The sequence below is a fragment of the Pezoporus wallicus genome, unplaced genomic scaffold, assembly GCF_028554395.1.
Source record: "Pezoporus wallicus isolate ANWC-B61680 ecotype Strahan unplaced genomic scaffold, APGP_CSIRO_Pwel_v1 scaffold_2146, whole genome shotgun sequence".
In the NCBI taxonomy this organism is placed as follows: domain Eukaryota; kingdom Metazoa; phylum Chordata; class Aves; order Psittaciformes; family Psittacidae; genus Pezoporus; species Pezoporus wallicus.
The window spans coordinates 2,934,124-2,956,921 of record NW_026639769.1 but is presented as its reverse complement, the minus strand read 5'-3'; the positions used below and the strand labels follow the sequence as shown (position 1 = coordinate 2,956,921).

Below are 22,798 nucleotides of genomic sequence, written 5' to 3'. Positions count from 1 at the left end.
AAGTCAGAGAGTGCAGTTAAATAGAGCTGGAGTTTACCTAAAGCTTTGCAGGACTAGAGCTGTGTGCCCTGACTGCTGTTTTCAACTCTGCTGAGGAAAAAATAATTTACTATCTACCACCTGTATCAGTCCCAGTAAGAAGTTGGAGGTTGGGAGCAACTTTCCACAAGAGTGTATGTCTCACTTTCATAAATGAATTGGTATTAGAAGGTGCTTAGTTGTCTAACAGTCATCACTGAAAACTGGTGTATGTGCCTGGTTACTTTTTGAGGCCACAGATCGATGTTTTAGGTAAAAGAAAACGTACATTTTTTCATCAGTTATATTAGTGGAGCTTAGATAGATGCATGTGAAGAAGCTGTGATGCTTAAAACCAAGAAGGTCCTGGTTTGGGAAATGACACAGAGACTGTTGGAGATGTTAAATTTACTCCTCTTCCTCTTCTGCAGGACATAATGATTACATCTGCCCAGCTACCAATCAGTGCACGATAGATAAAAACAGGCGCAAAAGCTGCCAGGCGTGTCGGCTACGGAAATGTTATGAAGTGGGAATGATGAAGTGTGGTGAGTTTTGCATGTCTGTGTTGATTGCTTGGTTTTGCTGGCTTTTTTTTTTTCCTTTTTCTTTTACTTGGAATCCTAAAAAGGCCCAACAGGCAATTAAAGCAAGGTTTAAGCTGGTTTTATAGGAAGAAGTGTACCAATTCTTAATGCAAAAGATTTTCATTTTCAGAAGAAAACCTGTGGGAAGACGTAAGGTGTAGGTTGGACACATGAAAACCATAGTACCTCTGCAGAGCTCTCTGAAGGCAGTTTACTTCCACGCTGTGTTTTGCAGAATGGGAACCCAAGACTAGCTGCTGCCTAAGCCTCAAATCAGACTGAAATCCTTTCTAATATGGGGTAGATGAGCCTGTACTATGCTCTGCTGGCTGAATATAAAGCAGTGCCCCATCAAAGCAGTAGTTAATTAACCCAGTATTCTGCTTCAACAGTGGCTTTGGGAAGAGCGTTAAGAATGAGACTAGCACCTGTGTGAAACTACTGCTGACATCTCAGCTCCCAGAAGTTGAGGACTTCTGGTTTAGAAGAGGTTTCTTGTAGGTGTCTTAATATATTAAGAGAATGGCAACTTTTCCATTGTCCCTCTTTTTAGTCCTATGAAGTCTTATCATCTACAATATCCCACAGCAGCTTGACCACCTGTCATGTGAAGAACCAGATCCTTGCTTGCCAGGCTTCTTTATGGGGCTTGGTGGGGCAGTGAGGGGAAGGCAGTGGGTACTCTGTTCTTTTTTACAACAAGCTATTTTCAGATGATGCCACGCAGCTCTTCTATCAAAAGAAGTAGTGAGCAAACATTCTTTGTTACTGCACCATTCAGAATTATCCAACCTTTTCTCTTCCTGTCTTGTACTTGCAGTAACGTGACTTCAATGTAGTTGCACATTTACAGATTATATTTTAAAGGTTACTTTTAAGAAGAAAGTAACTTTAAGATATTTCAATATCTAATATACTTTCGCAGCCAAGGTCTGTTGGTTCTTACAGATTCTCCAATGTACATGATAGAAATAGGCTGGGAAAACATTATATAGGAACACTGGAGTGAAAAGAAGAAGGGCCTTGTGCTTGGTCTGCTGTGATTTGCAGGCATGCATCTTATTCATCCCATTTAATGTAGATACCTATTTCTATTTCAAGGCTAAGCACTGTTTTAGTCCTCCCACTGCTTTGATCTGAAGGCTGTTTGCAGAATATTATTTCTTTTATTAGGAGAATTCTTTAGAATTACAGCCTCCATTATTGATGGACAATTAATGCCCATTTGTTCTTGTGGCAACATTGTCCTGTAGCTCCTCCTTATTGTTAACGGTCTGGTTGTGTTTATGGTCTACATCACATCCCCTCATAATCTTTGTTTTATTATGCTTCATAAACCAAGAAGTCTCCTCTTTTTGCAAAATAGGAAAGTATCTGAAAGTCATCAGGGTAACTTGTCCCTGTCTGCCCCAGAATTAATCCATTTTTCACTTGGATGATCAGAACCCTGGACAGTATTTCTGTGAACTCCCTTCACAGTAGTAGCACTAGTATCTCTTACCATGGGAGCTTTTCCCTCCTTACAACCCAGGATCCTATCTGCCTTGTTCATGGTTGATTTCAGCTTCTCAGTTCATTTCTAGTTGATAACTCCCAGCTTAAAGCTACAATTTCATTGTTCCTTGTATTATTTTTGTACTTGTGAAGTACATCTAGTTTCTGTTGCTCAAGTCATCTAGTTCTTGCTATATGAAGCTCCTTTCTTCTTCTGCACTGATGATGCATCTCAAAATTATGGATGTTTTTCATTATTATGGTCTCAGTTACCTTTGCTGTCTGGTCTCCAGAAAGTAAAACCTTACACTTGCAAATGAGACTCCTTTTGAAACCTTACTTTTTGAATGGTGTTACTGTCTTTTTTTTTGATCAGATCTTTTTGATCTGATATTTTATTCAAAGTTTTTTGAACAGGGCTTTTTATCAAGCCCCAGTTCTAGAGTTGGAGAGATTTTGCAAAGATTGATTCCAGTATGATATTATACGGTGGTCCTCACCAATGCTTTCCTTAAGCTAATACTTTCTTTCTAATTGTCCAGAAAGTCCTGGTTTGTGATTAGATCTCATAAGCACTATGGTATTACAAGTAATAAATAACAATATGTACTTATGTCTTAGCCTGTGTTCTTTTTAATCTTGTCACATATTCCTAAGCATATTTTCCTACAATAATGAATGTTGTAGGGCATTAATGACTGTGCCAGACCAAAAATGATACTTTGAAACTGTTAAGAGGAATTTTATTTAAAAAATAATTTTTCTAAGTAGTAGCAGTGAAATTTGAGACTCCTGAGAATTTTATTTGAAAACCTAAACAGTTTAATTTCAGAAAACTGAATATAAAAATTAGTCAGAATTTTCTGAGCTGCCTCATCAGTTAAGTGGCGTCTGTGAGTAATGCTGATGCATGGACACATTGTGACAGCCATTTAAACTAGACAGATTTTAAGACTGTATTTCTTGCATAAAATGTAATTGCTATTTCCTGCAGACCACAGTGATTATCTTTCAAATTTTGTCTTGTTAGAGCCATGCTTTAATGCCAATTTTTCATTGTAGAAAGCTGTAAAAGAGTATGTTTTCTTTTTAATGGAGGTTTTTCCCCCATCTCTGCTCCTTTTCTAGGTCACTTAGTGAATACATTGGCTCACATCTGCTAAAACCGTGAATAAGGTAGAATGGTTTGTAAGTGCGTTTTTTGCTCAGTGGAGACTTCTTGTCCAACAGAAGTGATAAAAGAACCTCAATTACTGCTTTGTAGTTTATGAAAGCTCTCCATAAAAATTCTGTGCTATTTGGATCAAATCTTTTAGTCCTTATTTTGCATCTTATCAATAGACACCTTGAGAAAAAAAACTGTGTGTGAATAGCATACATTTCTGTGTGTAAATGTGATTATGCAGTACATGCCATTTTTAAAAGAGGAGGAGACAGTAGGCAAATGTGGCTTTGGAGTTTCCTGGTCTGAAGTTCTCTTGGATGTCATAACATTCATAAATGTTGAGAATCAACCCAAGAAGCCACGTATATTTCAGTGGAAGCCAGCTGGGGGTTCTTTGTATCAATATGATAATGAATTTTCTTACAAAATATACCATCATTGCCAAAAGCACTGTGAGGGGCTTGGACACTGCAGCTGCCAATTTCACTGTAGGAAGTCTGTGTTGTGCGCTGTTCCAATCAAGAACACTACTGCCAGATTTTGGCACTAGGACTACCAGAAATGGTAGAAAAATAATTGCAAGGCACTGTCAACAGGAACAAGGAAAACAGAAATACTGCAGTAAACTTCCCAGCAAACTCAAATAAACCGGACTGGGATAAAATTGATCTTCTCTTGGAGTTTTCTGGTGTTTACCTGAGCAGCTGAAATGGACTATAGGCTGTTTGCCAAAGGTAATAAAGAAGAGGGGAGTTACTTCATCACTTAGCTTTAGCCACTCTGGGAGCAGCTATACTTGTGCTTTTCTTTTTTTTGGTTCCTGAGGCTCAAATAGACCTTCCTCCATAAGGAGTTCCTAAGGTTACCTTTTATTCCTCCACTCCATCCCACTCCTTTTCTCCCAGGTGCCAGGTCTCAACATACTGAAAATGCCCCAAAAGTTCTTCCTTTCTGTCCCCTCTCTGCCCCAAGTGAGGAGGTTGAGGGGGCATACTAAGAAGTGATGGAGTGGTGCTGCCCTTGAATAGTGGCATTATTCAACAAGTTTGCAGAAAGGAAACCACAACTCTCCGTGGGCTGATATGGTTCAGGAGTTGGCTCTTTTTATGTCCTGTGTGTGGCTACTGTGTGCAGTTTCCAGAGAGCACTTTGGAATGCTATAATTATTTTTCATACAGAATGTAAGTGGGGCAAAAATATTTCATGTCATTTGTTGGACATAAGATGTGTTAATTATATTTTAGCTATTATAGATATTACTGGAATTTCAGCTCGTGTTCTTGTGTGTGTATGGCAGATGGCAGCTTCTTTGTCAGCAGGTCTGCTCTGTGAATACAGGTGTACTCACCAGATTTGCATTTGCTTTCAAGGGAGACTGGAGTGATAATGATTTACTAATGTATACTTGAGTGAGTTTTAAGCTCAAACACTTGCAAAACTTATTATAATATATTCAGTGGTAGAACCTGCAGTTGCTGCTGAACTGGTTAGTTACATTAGCAGTTGCCAGGGACCAAGATCAATATCAAGAGCAACTTGTAACTACCAACCATAACAGACAGCATTTGCCATTTTCAAAGAATTTGTAAAGCAGGAGTTGCTTTAAAAATAGCGTGTTTCACTGCCAATAATACTTGTTGTGGCTTGTTCATGGGTAAGTGAACAGGCTCATTTTAATGACTTCTTTTTCAGTTTGTCTTATTTCCTATCTTCCTGTGATCGTATACCCATGTGGTCTATGATGCTGTAGTTTGAGGTCTTGCCCTTGGCGCAGCGTTCTCATCTGAATACAGCTATTTTCTTGTGTAAATAATAGATCTAAATAAGGAGAATGCTGTAGGAAGGAGGAGGAATTTTATCATCTTGTGAATTTCTGCAGTTGCCTGAATTACCTTTATATGAATGAATATTAGCTATTAAATACAGTTGGGGGATTTGTGGTGAAGTCAGGGATAGTCCCTTATCTGGGAAGCTCTATGTATTTTAATGCCATGACTTTACGCAGATTGATCCCCATCTCTGTGTCTGGTTAAGCCAAACATAAAGCTGGCCTATAATTATTTATGATATATAGTTTTATAAGCACTTAAACATACCTCTTGGATGCTAACAGACATACATGTAAGATTTCTGGGTCCCACCTAAATTTTGGATTTGATTAGGAAGTACTGAAGTTTCTTTCTGTTGTTAAAATGTGTGTCAATTGGAAAGGCTGCTACTTTCTGATGTCTTAATTGACAAGCAATTAGCAACCTTAAATATTGTTTTCATAGCTGCGTAATCTTACAATGCACTTTTTAAAAATACAAGCAGAATGAATTTTACTGTAGAAATAAGTGATATCTCTTAATTAACGACAAAGTAATTTTATGCCCTGCTCAGTGAATCAGCCTTCACCTGCTTTGACAATATATGCTGATTAAAAATTGCAAATAATAATTCAGAATTTGGTTTTGTTGGGTTTTCTTTCCTCCCCTTTTTTTCATCACCAGCTATATTTTTTTACTAACAAGTTTTTTATGCAGAAATGTCATAACACTCCTGGTTTGGCTTCTACACTGGAGTTGTGATTATAGAAACTTTTTACATTTTAAATAAAGCATTTTTATTGTAATAAGTACTGGCTGTATACAAAGTCTGATTTAGTTAAATAACCTAAAGTAATTTAAAGGTGATTGCTATTTCCCAGTAAGAACCCTTCACAGCTACTGAGAGCTTTAATACTATCAGTAAATATCACAACCTGACTGAATTATATTAAGACAGAGGATGGAGTGCAGCTGTGTGGATGAAAATTGTACAAGATTGTATCAGAACAGGATATCGGACTATTATTTTTTAATTTAAACAAATATTTCTTTCTTTTTCTTTCTTTGGTCTTTGTTAAAGTACCTGGTCACTTACCTGTGCGTTTATATACACACAAGAGTATAGAAACACACCTGTTTATATGTATGTATATATATGTGTGTGTGTATGTATATGTTTATATATATATGTATATATAATATAAACACACCTGTGTGTTTATATCTTGGATGGGTTACAGAATGTTATTAAAAATCTTTACAATAGTGAATTAGAAAGGATAATTCGAGTGTTGCCACCAAAGACCTGATATTTTCCATGCCACAGAAGTCGGGGTGACAGTATAGGAGAGCTAAGGACAGGTGATCAGAGGATGAGGAGCCCACAAGACTGTGCTTGGTTCATTTCAGTGCAAGGAACTGAACTAGGGTCAGTGATCTGGTTGCAAGTGCTTGCTTGACCACACATTGCTTCTGGCAGGTATATCCAAACCACTGGAATTTCTTCCTTGTGTCATCAGGCATCTCCTCCTCACCCTAATTCCCTCTTAAACCAGTATTTTTTCTGACTTTATAATTGTAGATATGGTCCCTAGCTGAAAACTATGTCTATTGTGGAGCAGTTGGTATTTTTTGATAGCCCAAGAAAATTTCTCTTCTGTACTGCCTACGGCTTTTAGTTCCTCTGTGCTATTTTTCTTGTTCTGTCCTTCGAGGTGCCCATTTTCAATGTTCTTCTGCTTTCTCAATAGTAGAAACAATGTGCGGGGTTTCTTCTTGCATTAGTTTGGATGCCTACTGGTGGTTACTGTCTCTACAATAAACATTCATATGGAAATCAGAGCTATGGATCTCTGTAGAGAGAGCACCCTGATATCTAGGTATTTCCTCATCTCTTCAGAGTTGTACTTTGTTCCAGTTGCTTAGCTCACTGTCGACCTTTCCTCTTTGTCTTCCCTGGTGGAAAATATTTACGTACTTTCATGCATGACATGACTTCAGAAGAGTCGGCAGCCCAATGTGCCATTCTGTTTTTCTAAAGCTGACAAAGCACTTCAAGATTTTCCTCTTGACCTTGGTGCATTAGTCCAAAATGAGGCTTAGCGCAGAGTTCTCTGAGGCTTATTGAAACATGCGCTATATTGTCCAAGCGTCTTTGTAGAAATTAGTCTATGTCTTGCTGTCTTTTGACTCTCTAAAGAAGAAAAGGATTTGCCCAGACAAATGGTTGAAGAAATTGCTGTGTGACTGGCACAGTTCTCCAGCTATCCTTTTTTTTTTTTCTTTGGAGTATCATCATCAAGTCTGATTTCATGAATATACCATAACATGTCTCAAGTTCTGATTGTCTTTGCTGATATGTTGTATCTTTCCATAAGTACAGTTCACCTGCTCTGGCAACTAGATGTCATTTGGCCAAGCATTTGGTTCTGCAAATCACTGATTGTTTTCCTTCAATCCATTATTTGTGCAAATATCCTGTCTGTACTCAACCCATTTTATCCTATCCATATTCCGTTTAAGGATGCAAAACCGTCCTTGCCCCAAATTGTGCAGACTTTCAAGCTGGACTTCCAGCTGATAATGCTTCCAGTTTCAAATGCCTTCTTACACTTGGATTCCGCCATGACTGAGGACTGTTTATTGGACCAGCATTGCCTATTTGTCTTCAGTCTCTTGCATTTCCAGGTAGAGGGTGTTCTGTGATATTGAGAACTTCTGTAGTGGTCATTCTGTTCTCTTTTCCATCAGAAATGGTTTACTAAACATGCAGCAAGTGAGAATGATAGCAATATGCAGTTGAGAGTTCCACATCCTTAAAGTGCATCCTTATCTATTCTTTTCAATGCCTTCAGGCTGTACCCAGCTGGCCTTTGCATCTCACCCCTTTCACGGGTTGCTCAAATGGTGCTTGATAGCTGAAGACAAGCCATGATTATGAACTGGAAAGCCACTTCATCTGAGGAACCTCCACCACTGAGAGGCTGCATTCACCCAGAATCTTATTTAGCAAGACAAAGCCTTGTCACTAATTTCAGCATCTGAATTTTTTTTTTTTAATTTATTTTTAATTTGGCTTATGTTTGAATCTCTTTGCTAATTGAAACCCACAGCCAGAATTGCATTGCCTGGATGGAATTTAGACAATACATGGTGGCTATGGATGAAGAACGGTAGGAATCACTGAATCCAGTAGCTTGACAAGGGAGACTGCCACATTCCCATGTCCACAAGTAGTGAGTCTGAGTGTGTACTGTTATTAGGCACATATACACACAATACCTGTATCCGCAGTCAGCCACATGCACCAGCAGAGATAGAAAATACAGTACTCGTGCAAGTAAGCAGTGTAAAAGACATGCATTCATACAGTATGAATCCTTTCAGTACCTGGGTTTAGACACTCTGTCAAGTAGTTGGCCGGTGGATCTCAGTATCTCCTCAGCTGATGGCCTCTGGGACTGCAGCCTCACCCCAGTTGCTGGTATTCAGCCCTTCCCTCCCACAAATGGCCACAGAAACACACATGTACTATAGATCCCTCCAGTAAGTGGCTTTAGAAAGTCAGTGTTATCCAGTAGCTGGCCTCTGGACCCTCTGTTCTTCCAGGTGCAAACTCTCCTGTATGCATGAGCACACATGCACATACACATGCAAAAACAGGTCCATGGCAGCATGGTCCAAACCTACTGCCCTACCAGAAGTTGACACCCAGGTCCTCTGGTCTTTCTAGTAGGTGGCTTGAAGTACCTGGCCTCTCCAGGTGAACTGAAAAGCCTTTGCTGTTGACTTGTCTGCAGGGTGTTGTGCCCAGACCATAGGCTGAACATTCTCCCTTGATAGCCCTGAAAGTAGCCTAGGCAGTGTGTTTTTTGTCACTGATTACAAGTTCTTAGGATTCTTCTATCTTCATCATTCCTTTACTTCTTTGTCCTCAAGCTTTATGAAGCCTTTAGTTACATACCCTATTGAAGAAGAACCAGTTTGTGACCAGGGCATGAAGTCTTCAGGCAATACATTGGAAAGAGTTCATAAATATAATAATGTCAAAGTAGTAGCAGTAGCAAAAAGGATGGTTTAGTCAAATTTATTGTGGAATTGAAACCAAATGGAGGAGCTTACTGTGCATAGAGACTCCATTAGTCTCTATGCGTGCAATAATAAATGTTGATGTAGTATAGATTTATGTTAGCATAGGCATTTTAATATCTATGAAAATTCAACTTCTGAGTATCATATGTCAGTAAAAGTGTTGATGACCAGCACAAAAAATTAACTTCTGAAAGATTTAGAGGACAATTCAGCTGTGATATTAGACATATTAAGTGCTGAAAGATTCGAGTTGAAGGATCTCTTCAGTAACTTAATATTTTTAAATATCCTGGTTTTCAATACGGTACAATCTATGGTGCATTAGTTACTGCCAAGAATTATCTGTAAATCAGTGAACATAGTCCTTGTTATATAATATGCTGAAGGGGTGAGTGAAGCAGAAGCCATGGCTGAGTGTTTTAGTAAATACCCATACCATGTTTGTGGAGATGCTTTTAGACTCTTTCCATGGCATCTATGCAAGAACAGGTAACAGTGATCCTACCAATAACACTGACTGAGAACTGGAGAATGTTTGGTATTGATAGAATGAACAACAAATTAAGTCCAATAATTTAAAGGGATCCTTGCAACACAAATAGCATTCTGCATGCAGAGCCCTCCAAACAGGGGGCTTGCTCTTTCCAGTTGTAGATCTGAATTAGCTTTGGGGAAACTCCTGCTGTCTTAATGGGATGTAGGGAAAAAATGGGTTGCATCTCAGTGAGTCCCTAGCTGAACAGGCAGCTAGCAGTAAAGCCCAGCTGTGCTTCTGGCTGACATATTTACTGTCTATCATGGCCCAGACTTCCAGAAGTCTTCTCTTCCCCCAGTTTACATCTAAACCAGAATTTAAAAACAGAATTTACAAACAGCTATCTTTAATTGCATTTAAAGACATGATGTATCTCTCTTTTCATGTCAATGGGAATTTTCCCATGGATGTTTAAAGTCAGTTAACTGAAGATCAAAAGCAAACATTTTTAAAAGTTATTTTTTGTTTAGTAGAAGAAACAAAAGCCTCAGCTGAAGTCAGTAAAACAAAGCTAAGTTAATGCTGAATGCTCTAGAAATTCTGAAGCTTAATGGTCAGTACTAGGATATCCAATATTAAATGGTTTTCCCACTTGTCCCCATGCATTTGGATTTACATAATGCAACGCTAAGAGAAAAATGTAATCACGTGTCTCTTGTGTCAGGCTCAAGAAGAGAACGTTGTGGGTATCGGATCCTGCGTAGCCATCGTAATTCAGAAGATCACATGCATTGCATTGGCAAAGCTAAGAAATACAGTGAGACAGCAACCCGTGTAAAAGAGATCCTGCTCAGCACAGTCAGTCCAGAGCAATTTGTTTTGACACTACTTGAAGCAGAGCCTCCCAATGTACTGGTGAGTCGTCCCAGCAAACCATTCACGGAGGCCTCCATGATGATGTCCCTGACAAAACTGGCAGACAAAGAGCTGGTTCACATGATTGCTTGGGCCAAAAAAATTCCTGGTAAGTATTTCAGTCTTGGTTTTTGTTTGATCGCAAAAGCATTGGCTTAAATAGTGTGTCATTGTCTACCCTGAAATAACAGCACAGCACAGTAAACATGAATATGAAAGTCTTAAGATTTTTATAGTTTAAAATAATAAACAATTTATTGCTCTCAGTAATTCACCTAGATGTATTTTCATTTAGACAGTGACCTAGCTCACAATTTGCTACCTGTTGTTAGTCAAATACTTGTTCATTTTGCTAAAAAGCATAGTTGCTGTTGCATGCAATTTCTACCTCGTTAGCTATAAATACCTGATTAATCTGATTTAAAGGTTCTTTAAAAGGGTATTAACTGGTTTGCTATAAAAGACTGAAAGACCAATATTTTCCTTGAATCCTGTTAAAAGGTTTCTAATACAGTTGAAAACAAAATTGTGTCCAAGCAGTCAGTGTCTACAATCACTTCGTTTGACATAGTTACCACACAAGAATGTCAGATTGCAAAGTGGTGCATAGTATCAATCTCTGAATTATCATGTGCTGTCCTTCAAAGCAAAAATCAGTAAGGATGCGTTTGGTTGTTGGCAACACAGAAAACGTACACTGAAGTTCAACTACATGCGTTATTGTCTTGAAGGTCTCAAATGCCACCCCAGTATCATGGCAATGTACCATTTCACTTCTTATAACCTACAGGTGGTGAGCATTTGCAATTCCTTCTCCATTAAGCATCCATGATTAAAACAGAATAAAGAATAAAAGTCAGAATGAAAGCAGCCAGCACACAGAGATGGTAGTTGGCAAAAGTGTGCAGAAAAACTTGCTGGCTGGCATAGGCTAAACCGCAGACTGTAGCCCTTCAGCAAGAGCTAAAGTGACCAACTAACAATAGTGAGCTGAAAGAAGCACTGAATAATTGATAGACGTAATAAACACATGGGCTGAGCTGAAAGAAGCGCTGAATAATTGATAGACATATAGCAGCATGGGGCTTAATCCTTAATTTAAGGTAGAGTACTCTGCTAGAATTGACTAACATATTCTGCAGTGTGCCTGGTAGTTCTAACCCCACGTCCATCATGACTGAGGAGCCAGCACACAACAGCTCCTCACTTGGATTTTATGCTGAAGGTAGTCAGAGCGTGCTGGTGCATGCCCTGGTCTTGTCATGCTTGTGCACTATTAACAGTATTTGCTGCTGTTTAAATACACATACACAGGAAGACTTGGCAGTAATTGTTACATCTAAAGATAAACTGAGAGTGGACATAGTACAAGAAACAAGGAATATTTCATATAATCCTTGAACTAAGAAGCCAATCCTGTTTCAGATCTAGGTGGAGTGGCTGAAGGTGCTATTAGCTCCAGCTGCTGGATCATATCTTCTAAGTGCAGATTACAGTCTTCACGGCTTAGCCACTGTGTTGGAGTATGCAGGTGTGATAGTTTTGGGTGTGCAAATTCCAGGTCTGCTGTTAAGCTACTGGGGAGCAGATACTTGTGCAGCATGAACATCTTAAGCCATCTAGCCATCTGCAGCGCAATAGTGGTTTTGCTGTTAATGTGGAATGTGTTACACTGAAAGCCCAAATCTTAAGTAGTGTCGATGCTAAAATTTCTTGTTTAATCGGAAAAACTAAACTTGATTAAAAAGTACTATTTCAGAGTACTCTGTATGGTTATGTTAACCTGGTAGGAAGTGAATTGTGAAGGAAAACCAGGGAAATTCTTTGAAAATGACCTCATTTTAAGGAATATTTGAGGGGGGGGGGGGGGGAGGCGGAAACCAACCAACCTTTCAATTTTCTGTTTATTCTTAATTTCTTTGTTATTTTTTTTTTAAACTATGTCAGCTTTTTTTTTTGAGAAAACAGCCACAGCCCAAAGCTTCAGCCAGCTGAGATTGATTTTTTTGATTTGTTTTTAAAGATCAGCTTCCAAAGCAACCCAAATTTTGACATTGATAACTTTTAGTTTATTTTCAACGTATGTCAGAAAAGAAAATCCTTTTCTTGGCAGTAAGAGAACTGTATAAAGAAAACTCACTGAAACAATCAACCCCCTTCAAAACAGTTCCAGGCAATGTTGACCCTTCATCTTGTATGTTTGGTTTGGGTTTCTTTTTCTGATCACTCCTGTTACACAGAACAGAAACACCATTTTAGAACAATGTCAAAAGTAGATGTGATTGTTTAATGTGTTCCTAATGTAATAATATTGCCATAGCACATGGCAGTTAGAACATTTACTTTGATGTGGATTTATTTATTTTTTACATTAAAATAACCAAGATGTCTAAAGCTCAGGACACAGAATTTCAGGTTTTGAAACTTCTTGCCTGAAGTTAATCATCTCGATCCATGCCTGGTTCCTGGAGGTAGGTTCTTAGGAAAAAAATACGCAGACTTCTTGAGTAATGGCCCACTGAGCAGTAACTTTAACTTCTGTAAAGCTGAATATTTGGTTTTGTGTGCCAAAATGCTTAGAAGCCCATTTTTACCTCTAAGTTATTACTGGATATTATTTTGACACTCACTGAAAGTGAAAGAAAATCTTTCTTTTTCCTCACAGATGCTTATGTTAACAGTAGCCCTAAACAGGAAAGATACATTTTGAGGGCTTTTTTTTTTCATATTTAATACTTAATGGAATTCTTTTGTTAGCAGTTGTGCTCTGTGTCTGTAATTTTGTCTGTACTTTCAGTTTAATGGATTGTATTTTTGTTGTTGCTCAGTAAACTAGAATCTGATACATGGATTTTCCTTCTCAATTACAAGCATTTTAATCCTTAATTGTCAGATGGCAGAACTTCTGTAACTGCCTTTTACTTTGTTTACCTTGTCTAAGATAGTTCAATGTGGTTCAAAGCTGAACTGTGTTGCTAATAGAATGTTGTCATAATACTGAAACTTGGATTCATTATGCAGCCTCGTGTGCTGCTGACCAGAGCAGCATGCCTTTTGCTAGTCACTACCCATCCAGCACAACAGTTTTTCTAGTCTGTTTTAATAATTCATAATTAAGCGATTAGGTGTAGAGCGCACAATTTAAAGGACATGTAGTACAGCCATAGAAAAGTAGTTTAATGTATTCTGCAGCAAATGAACTAGAACTTCTGACACTCCAGTAGAAGCTGTGGTGGTTGTGTGCTGCCCTCAGTAATGCACAAGATTGTTATGAAAAGGAAAGGTATTGTCCTTCTAATGGCTGTGCTCAGGGTTCATAAATCATACTGCTAGTGCAGATAATGTGAGTTTAGCAGATGACATACAGATAAAGCTGGATGTTTGAGTATCTGTAGATTGCACGCTGGGATTTGGTCTAACATCTCACTCAACTGAGATAGTTTTTTAAACCAAATAACTGTTTGTTTGAGCTGGAGAAATCAGGGCACTCTTGTGTAAATGTTTATTTAAATGAACTGAAACGTCTCTTGGTCATTGTTTCCCAGGAAGCTGCCACTTTTAGTTTCTCCCATTCACGCTTCCATGGTTATTTTTCTAAAAGCATTTTTAAAATTTTGAGTGTGTGTCTGGCAGACAATCTGTTGTTGGATGTGGATTCTGTACTAAATTATGTGACAGTGAAATCCGGGAGGGAAGGTGTTCGCTGTCTCCTGTTTAGCCTTCTTACACAACGATGAGCAAGCCATTTTGAAAGGCAGCACTTCTATTAATGATAAGAGTGTGTGCACATTACCCAGTTTATATCAGCCCAAGACTGTCACTGACTGTCTTCCAGCTTAGTAGTTTAATAATATTAAAATATATGGAGCATTTGTATAAATTGCTGACAGCAGATTCTTTGATGGTGCAAACGTACTGTGTGTATTTTAAGACGTCAGACATCTGGCAAGAATGGGGAGCCTGTCTCCCATGGCCAGGCTGTAATGATTTTTTCCCCGTGCAGAGCAGTAGGTATCAGCTCATCTCAAAGCACCTTAGGGTAAGATAGAGACCTATCAGCTCTGCTTTGAAAAGTGGCCTGATCTTGGTTTTGACCACTGAACTGGTCTTCATCATATCTGTTTTACTATGACTGAGCAGTCTGCTTTCCCACTTGCATTTTGGTAATTTACACTTCTGGCCTTTTTTTTCAGGGTGTGTAAATTTTATGTCTATCCATATGGCTTCTATACATCTTTTTTTTCCCTAGTGTTTTTTGCAGGGGGAGGGAAAAGGAGGGCAATGCCTGTCTCTACCTTCTGGCTGTGCTGCAGTGTGATCCAGTGCCTTGATGTAAATTCTGGAGAGAACTAAATGATGAAACAGTTTTATGCACAATTGTATTTATCCTGTTCTTGCTGCTGGAATGCTGTTTGTGAATGCAGTGGGGACATTGCTACCTTCACCAATCACCCCTGTCTCCTTTTGTCTGGGTTTGTTTGTTTGTTTGTTTGTTCTGGTTTATTGCAGTTTTGAGGAGGGAGGCAGCAGGAAAGGGATGGGAGGGGTCAACTCATGGCATTTACAGAGGGACTGACAACACAGAGGCATCAAGATTCTTTAACAGTTAGGCAAGAAACCTAACTGTCTTATGAGATTAAAAAAAAAACAAACCAACTGCAAAGAGCAACCATTTGCATTCTGGGGCAAGAACAGACTAATTTCTTAGGAGCCCTCTGCAGTGCAGTGCAGTAACCTCCAACTTGAGTTTCCCAAGTGATTCTCTGGGGCCTTTCTGGATGCTGTCATCTAAAGAACTGGCCCAGCGTAAGGCTAGTCCTCTGCAGCCACTTGAGTTTTACCAGCTGTATACGGGTAGTTGCACTGGAACATCACTCTGTTATTTCAAATGTTTTGTGGAAGATTTGAGAATGATAATAATATATATTTATGTTTCTATTTGAGACAGCAGCATGCTGCTTCTGGTGTCAGTGCTCCCTTTTCTGGCTTTCTTCACAGCACGTAATTCTTTCTATTTCTTTTTGTTTCTCATATACTCGGACTCCCTTATCAAAACACAGAAATAAAGAGGTTGATTTATGTTATCTTCATTTTTTTTAGGCTTCATTGATCTCAGCCTCTATGACCAAGTAAGACTCTTGGAGAGCTGCTGGATGGAAGTTTTAATGGTTGGTTTGATGTGGAGATCAATTGACCATCCTGGGAAACTGATTTTTGCACCAGACCTTGTCTTAGACAGGTAAAAGCATAATAAATTCCTTGAGAGCACTTCACATTAGCATGCCTGGAGGTAAGAGCAAGAGGATTAAGTATGGAGATGCTATTAATATTTTATCCAACAACATAATTTACTTGTATTTGTAACAATAATGTCTTGAGGTTCCACATCCTTACAGGGGCTTACCTGTACCTACCCATTCCTTACCTACAGGTAAAGGAATACTAAGTATAAACAGTGTTGTTGAACCTGCATATTCCTGAATTCCTGTAGCTTCACATGACAGTTTGAAGCTTTTCTGTATTTTTCACACCTTCTGTCGGCTTTGTTCTTTATGGTCCAGGTCTCTGGATGCTGTAACTGTTGACACAGCAACGCAATGCACTACATTGGCGATTTTCCCCATTTCCCTCCAAAAAAGTAGACTTAATGTCAGGCCATATTTTAATTGAGTAGCTTTTCTGCCTGTTTTTCTTCCTGCCACTGCTGCTGTTCTCAATAGCAGGGAAGAATACAGATAAGTAAGGAGGTTTTTCTACAAGACATTAGAAGGATTTGGAGTTTTGTAATTCTCCTGCATTGCTGTGCTTAAGTCTTCCTCTTATTAAAAACCTTACGGAGGAAAAAAAAGCAGCATATTACAGAAAGCATAAGAAGCATCCCTTTGAATATTGTGTTGTATTCAATACTGTGAATTTTTGAATACCGTGTTGTATACTACTTAATTGCTTTTTTAGTCCAGTACACGTAAAAAACAAACCTAACCAAAAAACTGGAACACTAACTAAAGTGGTGTGAAGTTTGCTGCTGCTTAATTTTAAACCTATTTCAGTGACTTAAGGTTGTTTGTTTGTGTGTTTGCTTGTTTTCTGAAAATGGGATCATTTCTAATATCCAAAATGGAGAAAGCTGCATTCAGCTAACACTTGCAAGCATAACAATAAACAATCACAAAGCCGCCAACACCCCCCTCCCTCCTCCCCAATCTATTTATACATCAACACCTTCAAGGAAAAAGGGGGCTGGGGGCTGGGAGTAGAACTTGGTTTATTCTTTAAAAGTGTCCTATTACTCCAAGAAACTTATTTTAGGGAGTCTTTTTTATTCACCAGGTCCTCAGACCTCCCTCAGGTACAAATAGGTACTAACTCCTTGCGAAAGAAATCTGGAGAATGATTTGAGGTGGTACTGTGAAACACTATAGTGTCTCAAACTGATTATCAGAATTACACTGGCTGTGAGGATAAAGCCTCTTACAGAAATATGGTCATACTTACCTGTGGTCCATCCTGCATGTGCTTTAATGAGAAAATCAGTTTCTTAGAGGTGCTGACCTTTTATACCACTGTAATTTTCAATTTAGATATCATGATAGAACTTTTCAATTCTCCCGAAGATGAGATGGATAGGCCTTTTTATCTGACTGAGTTGGAGTTTCTTCTTTCTACTTTTTCCATGACATTTTGAATGTGTTTCCATAGGGACGAGGGGAAATGCGTAGAGGGAATTTTGGAGATCTTTGATATGCTTCTGGCCATGACCTCAAGGTTACGAGAGCTGAAACTGCAGCACAAGGAGTATCTGTGTGTCAAGGCAATGATCCTCCTCAATTCCAGTAAGTATGTGACTGGCTCTGACACTCACTAAACTGTACTTTCTATATCAAATGTGGCTGTGAAATCAGCCTCTAAAAATGGCGGAATTATCAAATGAGATAAAGCTGTTGAAAGAGAACAATAGGAAAGGACTAACTGCCAGATTGGTAAGGATGTTTGCTCAGGAAAATGCTAAACTGTATCATTTGCTGGATTTATGGTCTATATCCTGTTGTAAGAACTGCATGAAAGACCCAAAGTCTGAAAGCTTCTTACAAGGTGGGGCTTGGGACCCAGGATGTGAGTATGTCCTTTTCAGCAAGAACTTTTACTTGTGTCTCTGTGGATCCTGGGGATGCGTAAAGTTGTTGTGCAGCTCTACAAACCTGTCTTTAATTCTTAATTGTAGTAAAACTAGTTACTCAATTGAGTGATGATTAATTAATAATATATAATTAATAATTAATAGTGTTCCTATTTAAAGGTAATTAACTGGTATAAATGATTGCAAGTACTCAACTGCGAGTTTAGTTTCGGGATACGAGCTTTGCTTTGCGAAAGGCTTGCTTTGCAGTGTTTCACCCAAGGCAAACAGGAGCGTGTTTGCCAGTTTAAGGTTGTCTGCAGTGAAATAATTTTATTCCCCTGAACATTTTGTGAGTAGTGTTGTCCAAAGAATCCAACAATAAAATAACAACAGCTGTTGCATGGACTGTTTTCAGCAAGGAGCTGCTGTGTAATTCTCAGCCCAGTTCTGAAGGGGAATGGTCCAGCAGTGATCCCACTTGTTTAGAGATGGATCCCATTATTTCAACAGACAACAAAAGCTGGTCTTTTTTTTACTTAAAAAAAAACCTCACACCAACCAAGCAGACAAAACTATGTTTGTCGGCTGTTATTTCCTTCAAACCCTCACCTCCCAGAAAAAAATCACTCCTTTCACCTCTCCCTGCTCATCTTTCTTGTCAAGGTTCATCTTTTAATCCTAATTTCCAAGGTGTTCTGGAGCTCTGTCCTTCCATAAGTATCTTTGAGAGGATTGCTGCCCTCTCCCCCCCCCCCGCCCCGATCACTTCTGCTCCATCAATGATGTTACTGTGTGTTTTCAGACCTCCTTAGTGGTGATTTCTTCTCTTCTCTCTACCCCCAATTCCCTGCTTTTTGCTGACTTTTAAGGTTTCCCACTGTAGGTAAATGCTGTGTTATGGCTCCTGCAGTGAGTGGTAGGGAGACCATGCAGGCTGGGTCTGTGAGCAGTGTCTCTCAACATGTTCTCCTCCCTCCTTAGGATATACTCACACAAAAGAGGTTTTTTTCAGCAAGAAGAGATTAGAGCAAGCATAATGCTTTAATTCATAATAGGTACTAAAATACAAGGTACAGAGTGATTCAAAGGGAAAAAAACCCTGGAGAACAGAGGGCACATCTATGTTCAACATGTTGTCATGGGAGGACTTGGGAGAATTGCTCAGTTTCCAAAGGATGTGGCCGTCAAATTTTGGCAAAGGAATGTAAGCTGAAGCTTGGTGTGGCACATGGAACATCATTTGTACAGTCTTGAGGGGCAGATGTCAGGAAATGTATCTTCTCTAATCCTGTTGAAATATGATATCAGAAAAAAAGTCCACGGTCGTAGCTTCTTTTTCTTCCTCAAGTCTGTATTTGTCTCTCTGTTTAGGCATGTTTCCCTTGTCAGGAGAAGAACCAGAAAGCAACAGGAAACTGCATCATCTGCTTAATGTGGTCACAGATGCTTTGATGTGGGTTATCGCAAAGAGCGGAGTCCCCTCGCAGCAGCAGACCACTCGCCTGGCCAACCTGCTGATGCTCCTCTCTCATGTCAGACACGCAAGGTACCCTTTACAGAACATGTGTAACATACGGTGTTGGTGCTTGTTTATTACAGACACAAAGTGAGGCTTGAGCTCCAGAGCACTCCTGAGGGAATCCTGCTACTGCTCTTCATCCCTGTCCATTGTAAGGCTTTCCTTCCTAGCAGAGCTAAACAGCCTCTGTACTCAAGTGCTTGCTGGCACTCAGAAATATTGTGTTGATATTAAAATGCCACTTTAACTGTATTACATTAAATTATTCATTATGGATCTGCCTGAAATGCTTAACACTGATTACACAAATTCAGCTTTTCAAGAAGACCCACCCAGCCATCAGAACTCTTCTGTCCAAAATGAAAGTCTTTTTCCAAACTCAGCTGCAGTGTGGGCTTAGGTGGAGCAAAGTGTACTGTGGGTGCCATGTTTGTCCCAGGCCAAAGTTGGTGTCTTTTACTCAGAACCACAGCATTTCTGCCAAGGGGCTTGTGCTGCACCGATGCCACACTCCTGCCTTCCCGATTGCATTGGAAGCAGTTCCTCTGCTCCCTGCCAGTCCCTAGACCTTGAGCTGCTCATCTTTGCTTGCAGTACAGCAGACTCAATCACATGGTCCTACAAACAGATGCTTTAATTTTCAGGCTGTTTGTAATTCTAAATTGTCACCCAAAGCCCAGCTATTCACAAAGCTGTCTTATGTCTGCACTTCGGACTGTGTGTCCAGGGCAGGCGGTCCTGGGACCAGACTGGACTATGTAGGGGAGAGACGGGTGTATCTGACTGTGTAGGTACGCTGAAGAGGGACAGCCATCTTTGCAACAGGCTTCCTGGGAGAGTGGGTGACAGCAGCGAGCACCTGACTGCGCAAAAGGCCAGTTTGTGGACTGGGGGTGAGGTTGAGAGCTGGCCCTACAAGAGGTACAGCACCAGCAAGAGCCAAAACAGACTCAGGGCTCCAGTGCACTGCTGTCACCTGGGTTGCCCGCTGTGATGTGACACCACATCACAGCATCGCAGGAGCTCTTGTGGTGACATAATGTGAATAAATATTGGGAATTTTTTTCAGAGTTTTTCTGCTGTGCCTGCCTCAGCCAAAGTCTGGAGGCTACATGTGACCTGTCTCCTTCTTGCTTAGCAATGGTCAGTCAGTTATGCTTTGTTCTGGAAATACTTGCTGCTCTCAGCCTTGATTACCAAATGATGCAGGACTCTCAAGATCAGGGTGTAGGAAGGGGGCTGCAATTTCTTCTTTGCCATTAAGGTATTTATAACTCTTGAATTGTAGCAGAACCTCATTTTTCTGGAAGCATTGCCCCCCTCCCAATCCAATTTCCTAGGTCATCTGTGTGCTGACTGCCTGCTACTATTTCCACTGTGATAAAGTTATGTTGAGCAAGCTCAGTTAGATTTCAACCCCAAAATCTTGAGTACATCTGAAGTATATCCATGTGCGACCGCAACAGCAATAACCATCTCCTCTTAGTCCAAATCATGATATAGCCACAGAGCATTCAGGCTAATCAGGTGTTGCTGTATCTTAGTGCGTAACAAAAAAAGAGATTGCTTTAAAGGCCTGTAGCCATCTGCAAGATCTGACACCGGACATGCAGAGAGGAAACAAACCACTTGAAGTTAGACAGGGTAATTTGGTCTTCCTACTCAGTCAGGCAGGAGCCAGGTAGGTATTAGAGCTGCACATTGTAAATTCTCCCTTTGTATAAAGCTGCAGCATGTGAACCTCCCACGTTTACAGCATCGAAGAGGTTTTCTGTTTGATTTTAACAGGGTCCGTACATCCAATTCTTCTCTGAAGTCAGTTTGTGTGGTGTAAAACAAATCTTGGTTCTCTAAATAGTAAACCACTCAGCCTTAAAGTACTGGGATGCTGTTACTATTGATAGTGGTAAGTGATCTCAGGGACTACAGCAGCAAAACTTCTTAACCCCTAATTAAAAAAGGTCTCTCTTGAAGCCACAGGCGTGTTTCCTTCTCTACACTGCTGGACCCAGATCACTGACTTATTTTCTGTTCTCCTGCACAGTAACAAGGGAATGGAGCATCTCCTGAGCATGAAGTGTAAAAATGTGGTCCCAGTGTATGACTTGCTGCTGGAGATGTTGAATGCACACACTCTCCGAGGGCAAAGGAAGTCCCCAGCCACGCATCCTGAATTTGGCCCGTTAGAACAAATGGAGACTGGAGACAGTCTGCGGAATGCGGCAGCCCAGTAATTCTGCTGAGACCTGGAGATGTGATGCTTGTTCAAAGCTATGTGAGAAAACAAAACTGCTGTGTTGGGACTACTGAAGTGTGACCTAGTGCGAGTCCTCATCTCTTCTAGATTTGCACATCGGTATCTTGGGAAAAGCTTGTGGGATGCATGCTTCTGTCCATATTTCTGACATTTTAATAGCTGCACTTTAACAGTGCCTTTTTGGAGACTCTTCAAAGCACCTTATGAAATTAAGCCTCAGAACAGTGCTGCGAGACACGGAATTACTGCCTCTCCTTTTCAGAGCCAGGCAAACTGTGACAGAGAGCTAAAGGGACTGGTTTAAGATGACAGAAGTCATCTGTGTCAGGACTAGGAGTGAGCACCTAGGTTTCTGTCTCCCAGACCAAGGTTTTTATGTGATGACTAGTCAATTTCCTCTTTCATAGAATCATAATCATAGAATATCTCAAGTTGGAAGGGACCCATTAGGACCACTGAATCCAGCTTCCTGCTCCTTGCAGGACTACCTAAAACAGCATGAGGCTGTATAAAATGTAGAGCAGCATTTTGGGATAGATCCGCTTACCTCTGTGTGCTGGTCCCTGGGTAATCCTGCTTTGCTGCTGATATAGATAAAGTGCTGAGATATGTACAATGTAAAGGAGTTTCTTCTATTCTTAAATATGCAATGGCTGCAAGGGCCTTCATTTGAAGGCCATTCAGAATAGCTTCTAAGACCAGATCAGAGCCTTTTCAGAATTGTTAAACCAAGCTTAAGTTTGTATTTTGTGAGCCTGTTCTGAACACTCACATTGTTATCTGTGTATAATTCTTCAGTGCTTTAAAGAAGACCAAACTGCCTGGATATTTCAGTCAATGCTGACCTTTGAAATGTGTTTTGTCTGTGAGATTAACATGTTGTTTTACATATTTATTAATGATGTTATATCTATTATAATAATTAGGTACGAGAGGTTGCTCTGTGAATATTAACTGTTTGCATTTGTATATGATCTGCTGATCTGGGCTTGTGAAATCAGCTATAAACAAACCATCTTCCTTCCCCTTTGGACTTGCTTGTGGAATTATGTCCTGCCCACCCGAAACCTCTTCCAGCCATCTTGCAGGGGGGAGGCAGTGGACTGGAGCATGAGCTGGGACTTGGTTTTGCCTGCTGCCCTCAGGTTTGCTGCTTGCTTGTTTAGAAAGCGCCTTCTCATATCTTGTATTGGATGCTTCAAAGAGCAGGGACGGGACAGTCCTGGCACTTCCTTCACTGTGCAAGTGTGAGGCCTTGTTTGAGTTTCACTGAAGATGTGGGTTTACCCCCCCCCCCCCCCCCCCGATTTCTGCATGTGTTTAAGCTGCACTAAGGAAAATAAAACAA

General features: G+C 40.0%; 1 protein-coding gene across 2 annotated transcripts in view; it reads left to right on the top strand.

Annotated features, from left to right (window-relative positions):
- ESR2 (estrogen receptor 2) overlaps positions 1-22,798 on the top strand; it is a 43,947-nt gene extending 21,149 nt beyond the window's left edge. For both annotated transcript variants that reach the window (XM_057416138.1, XM_057416137.1), the window contains exons 4-9: positions 450-566; positions 10,364-10,663; positions 15,655-15,793; positions 17,254-17,387; positions 19,046-19,220; positions 21,238-22,798. In XM_057416138.1, coding sequence (XP_057272121.1) covers positions 450-566; positions 10,364-10,663; positions 15,655-15,793; positions 17,254-17,387; positions 19,046-19,220; positions 21,238-21,427 — 1,055 coding nt within the window. In that variant the 3' untranslated portion in view covers positions 21,428-22,798. The remainder of the gene's footprint in view (positions 1-449; positions 567-10,363; positions 10,664-15,654; positions 15,794-17,253; positions 17,388-19,045; positions 19,221-21,237) is intronic.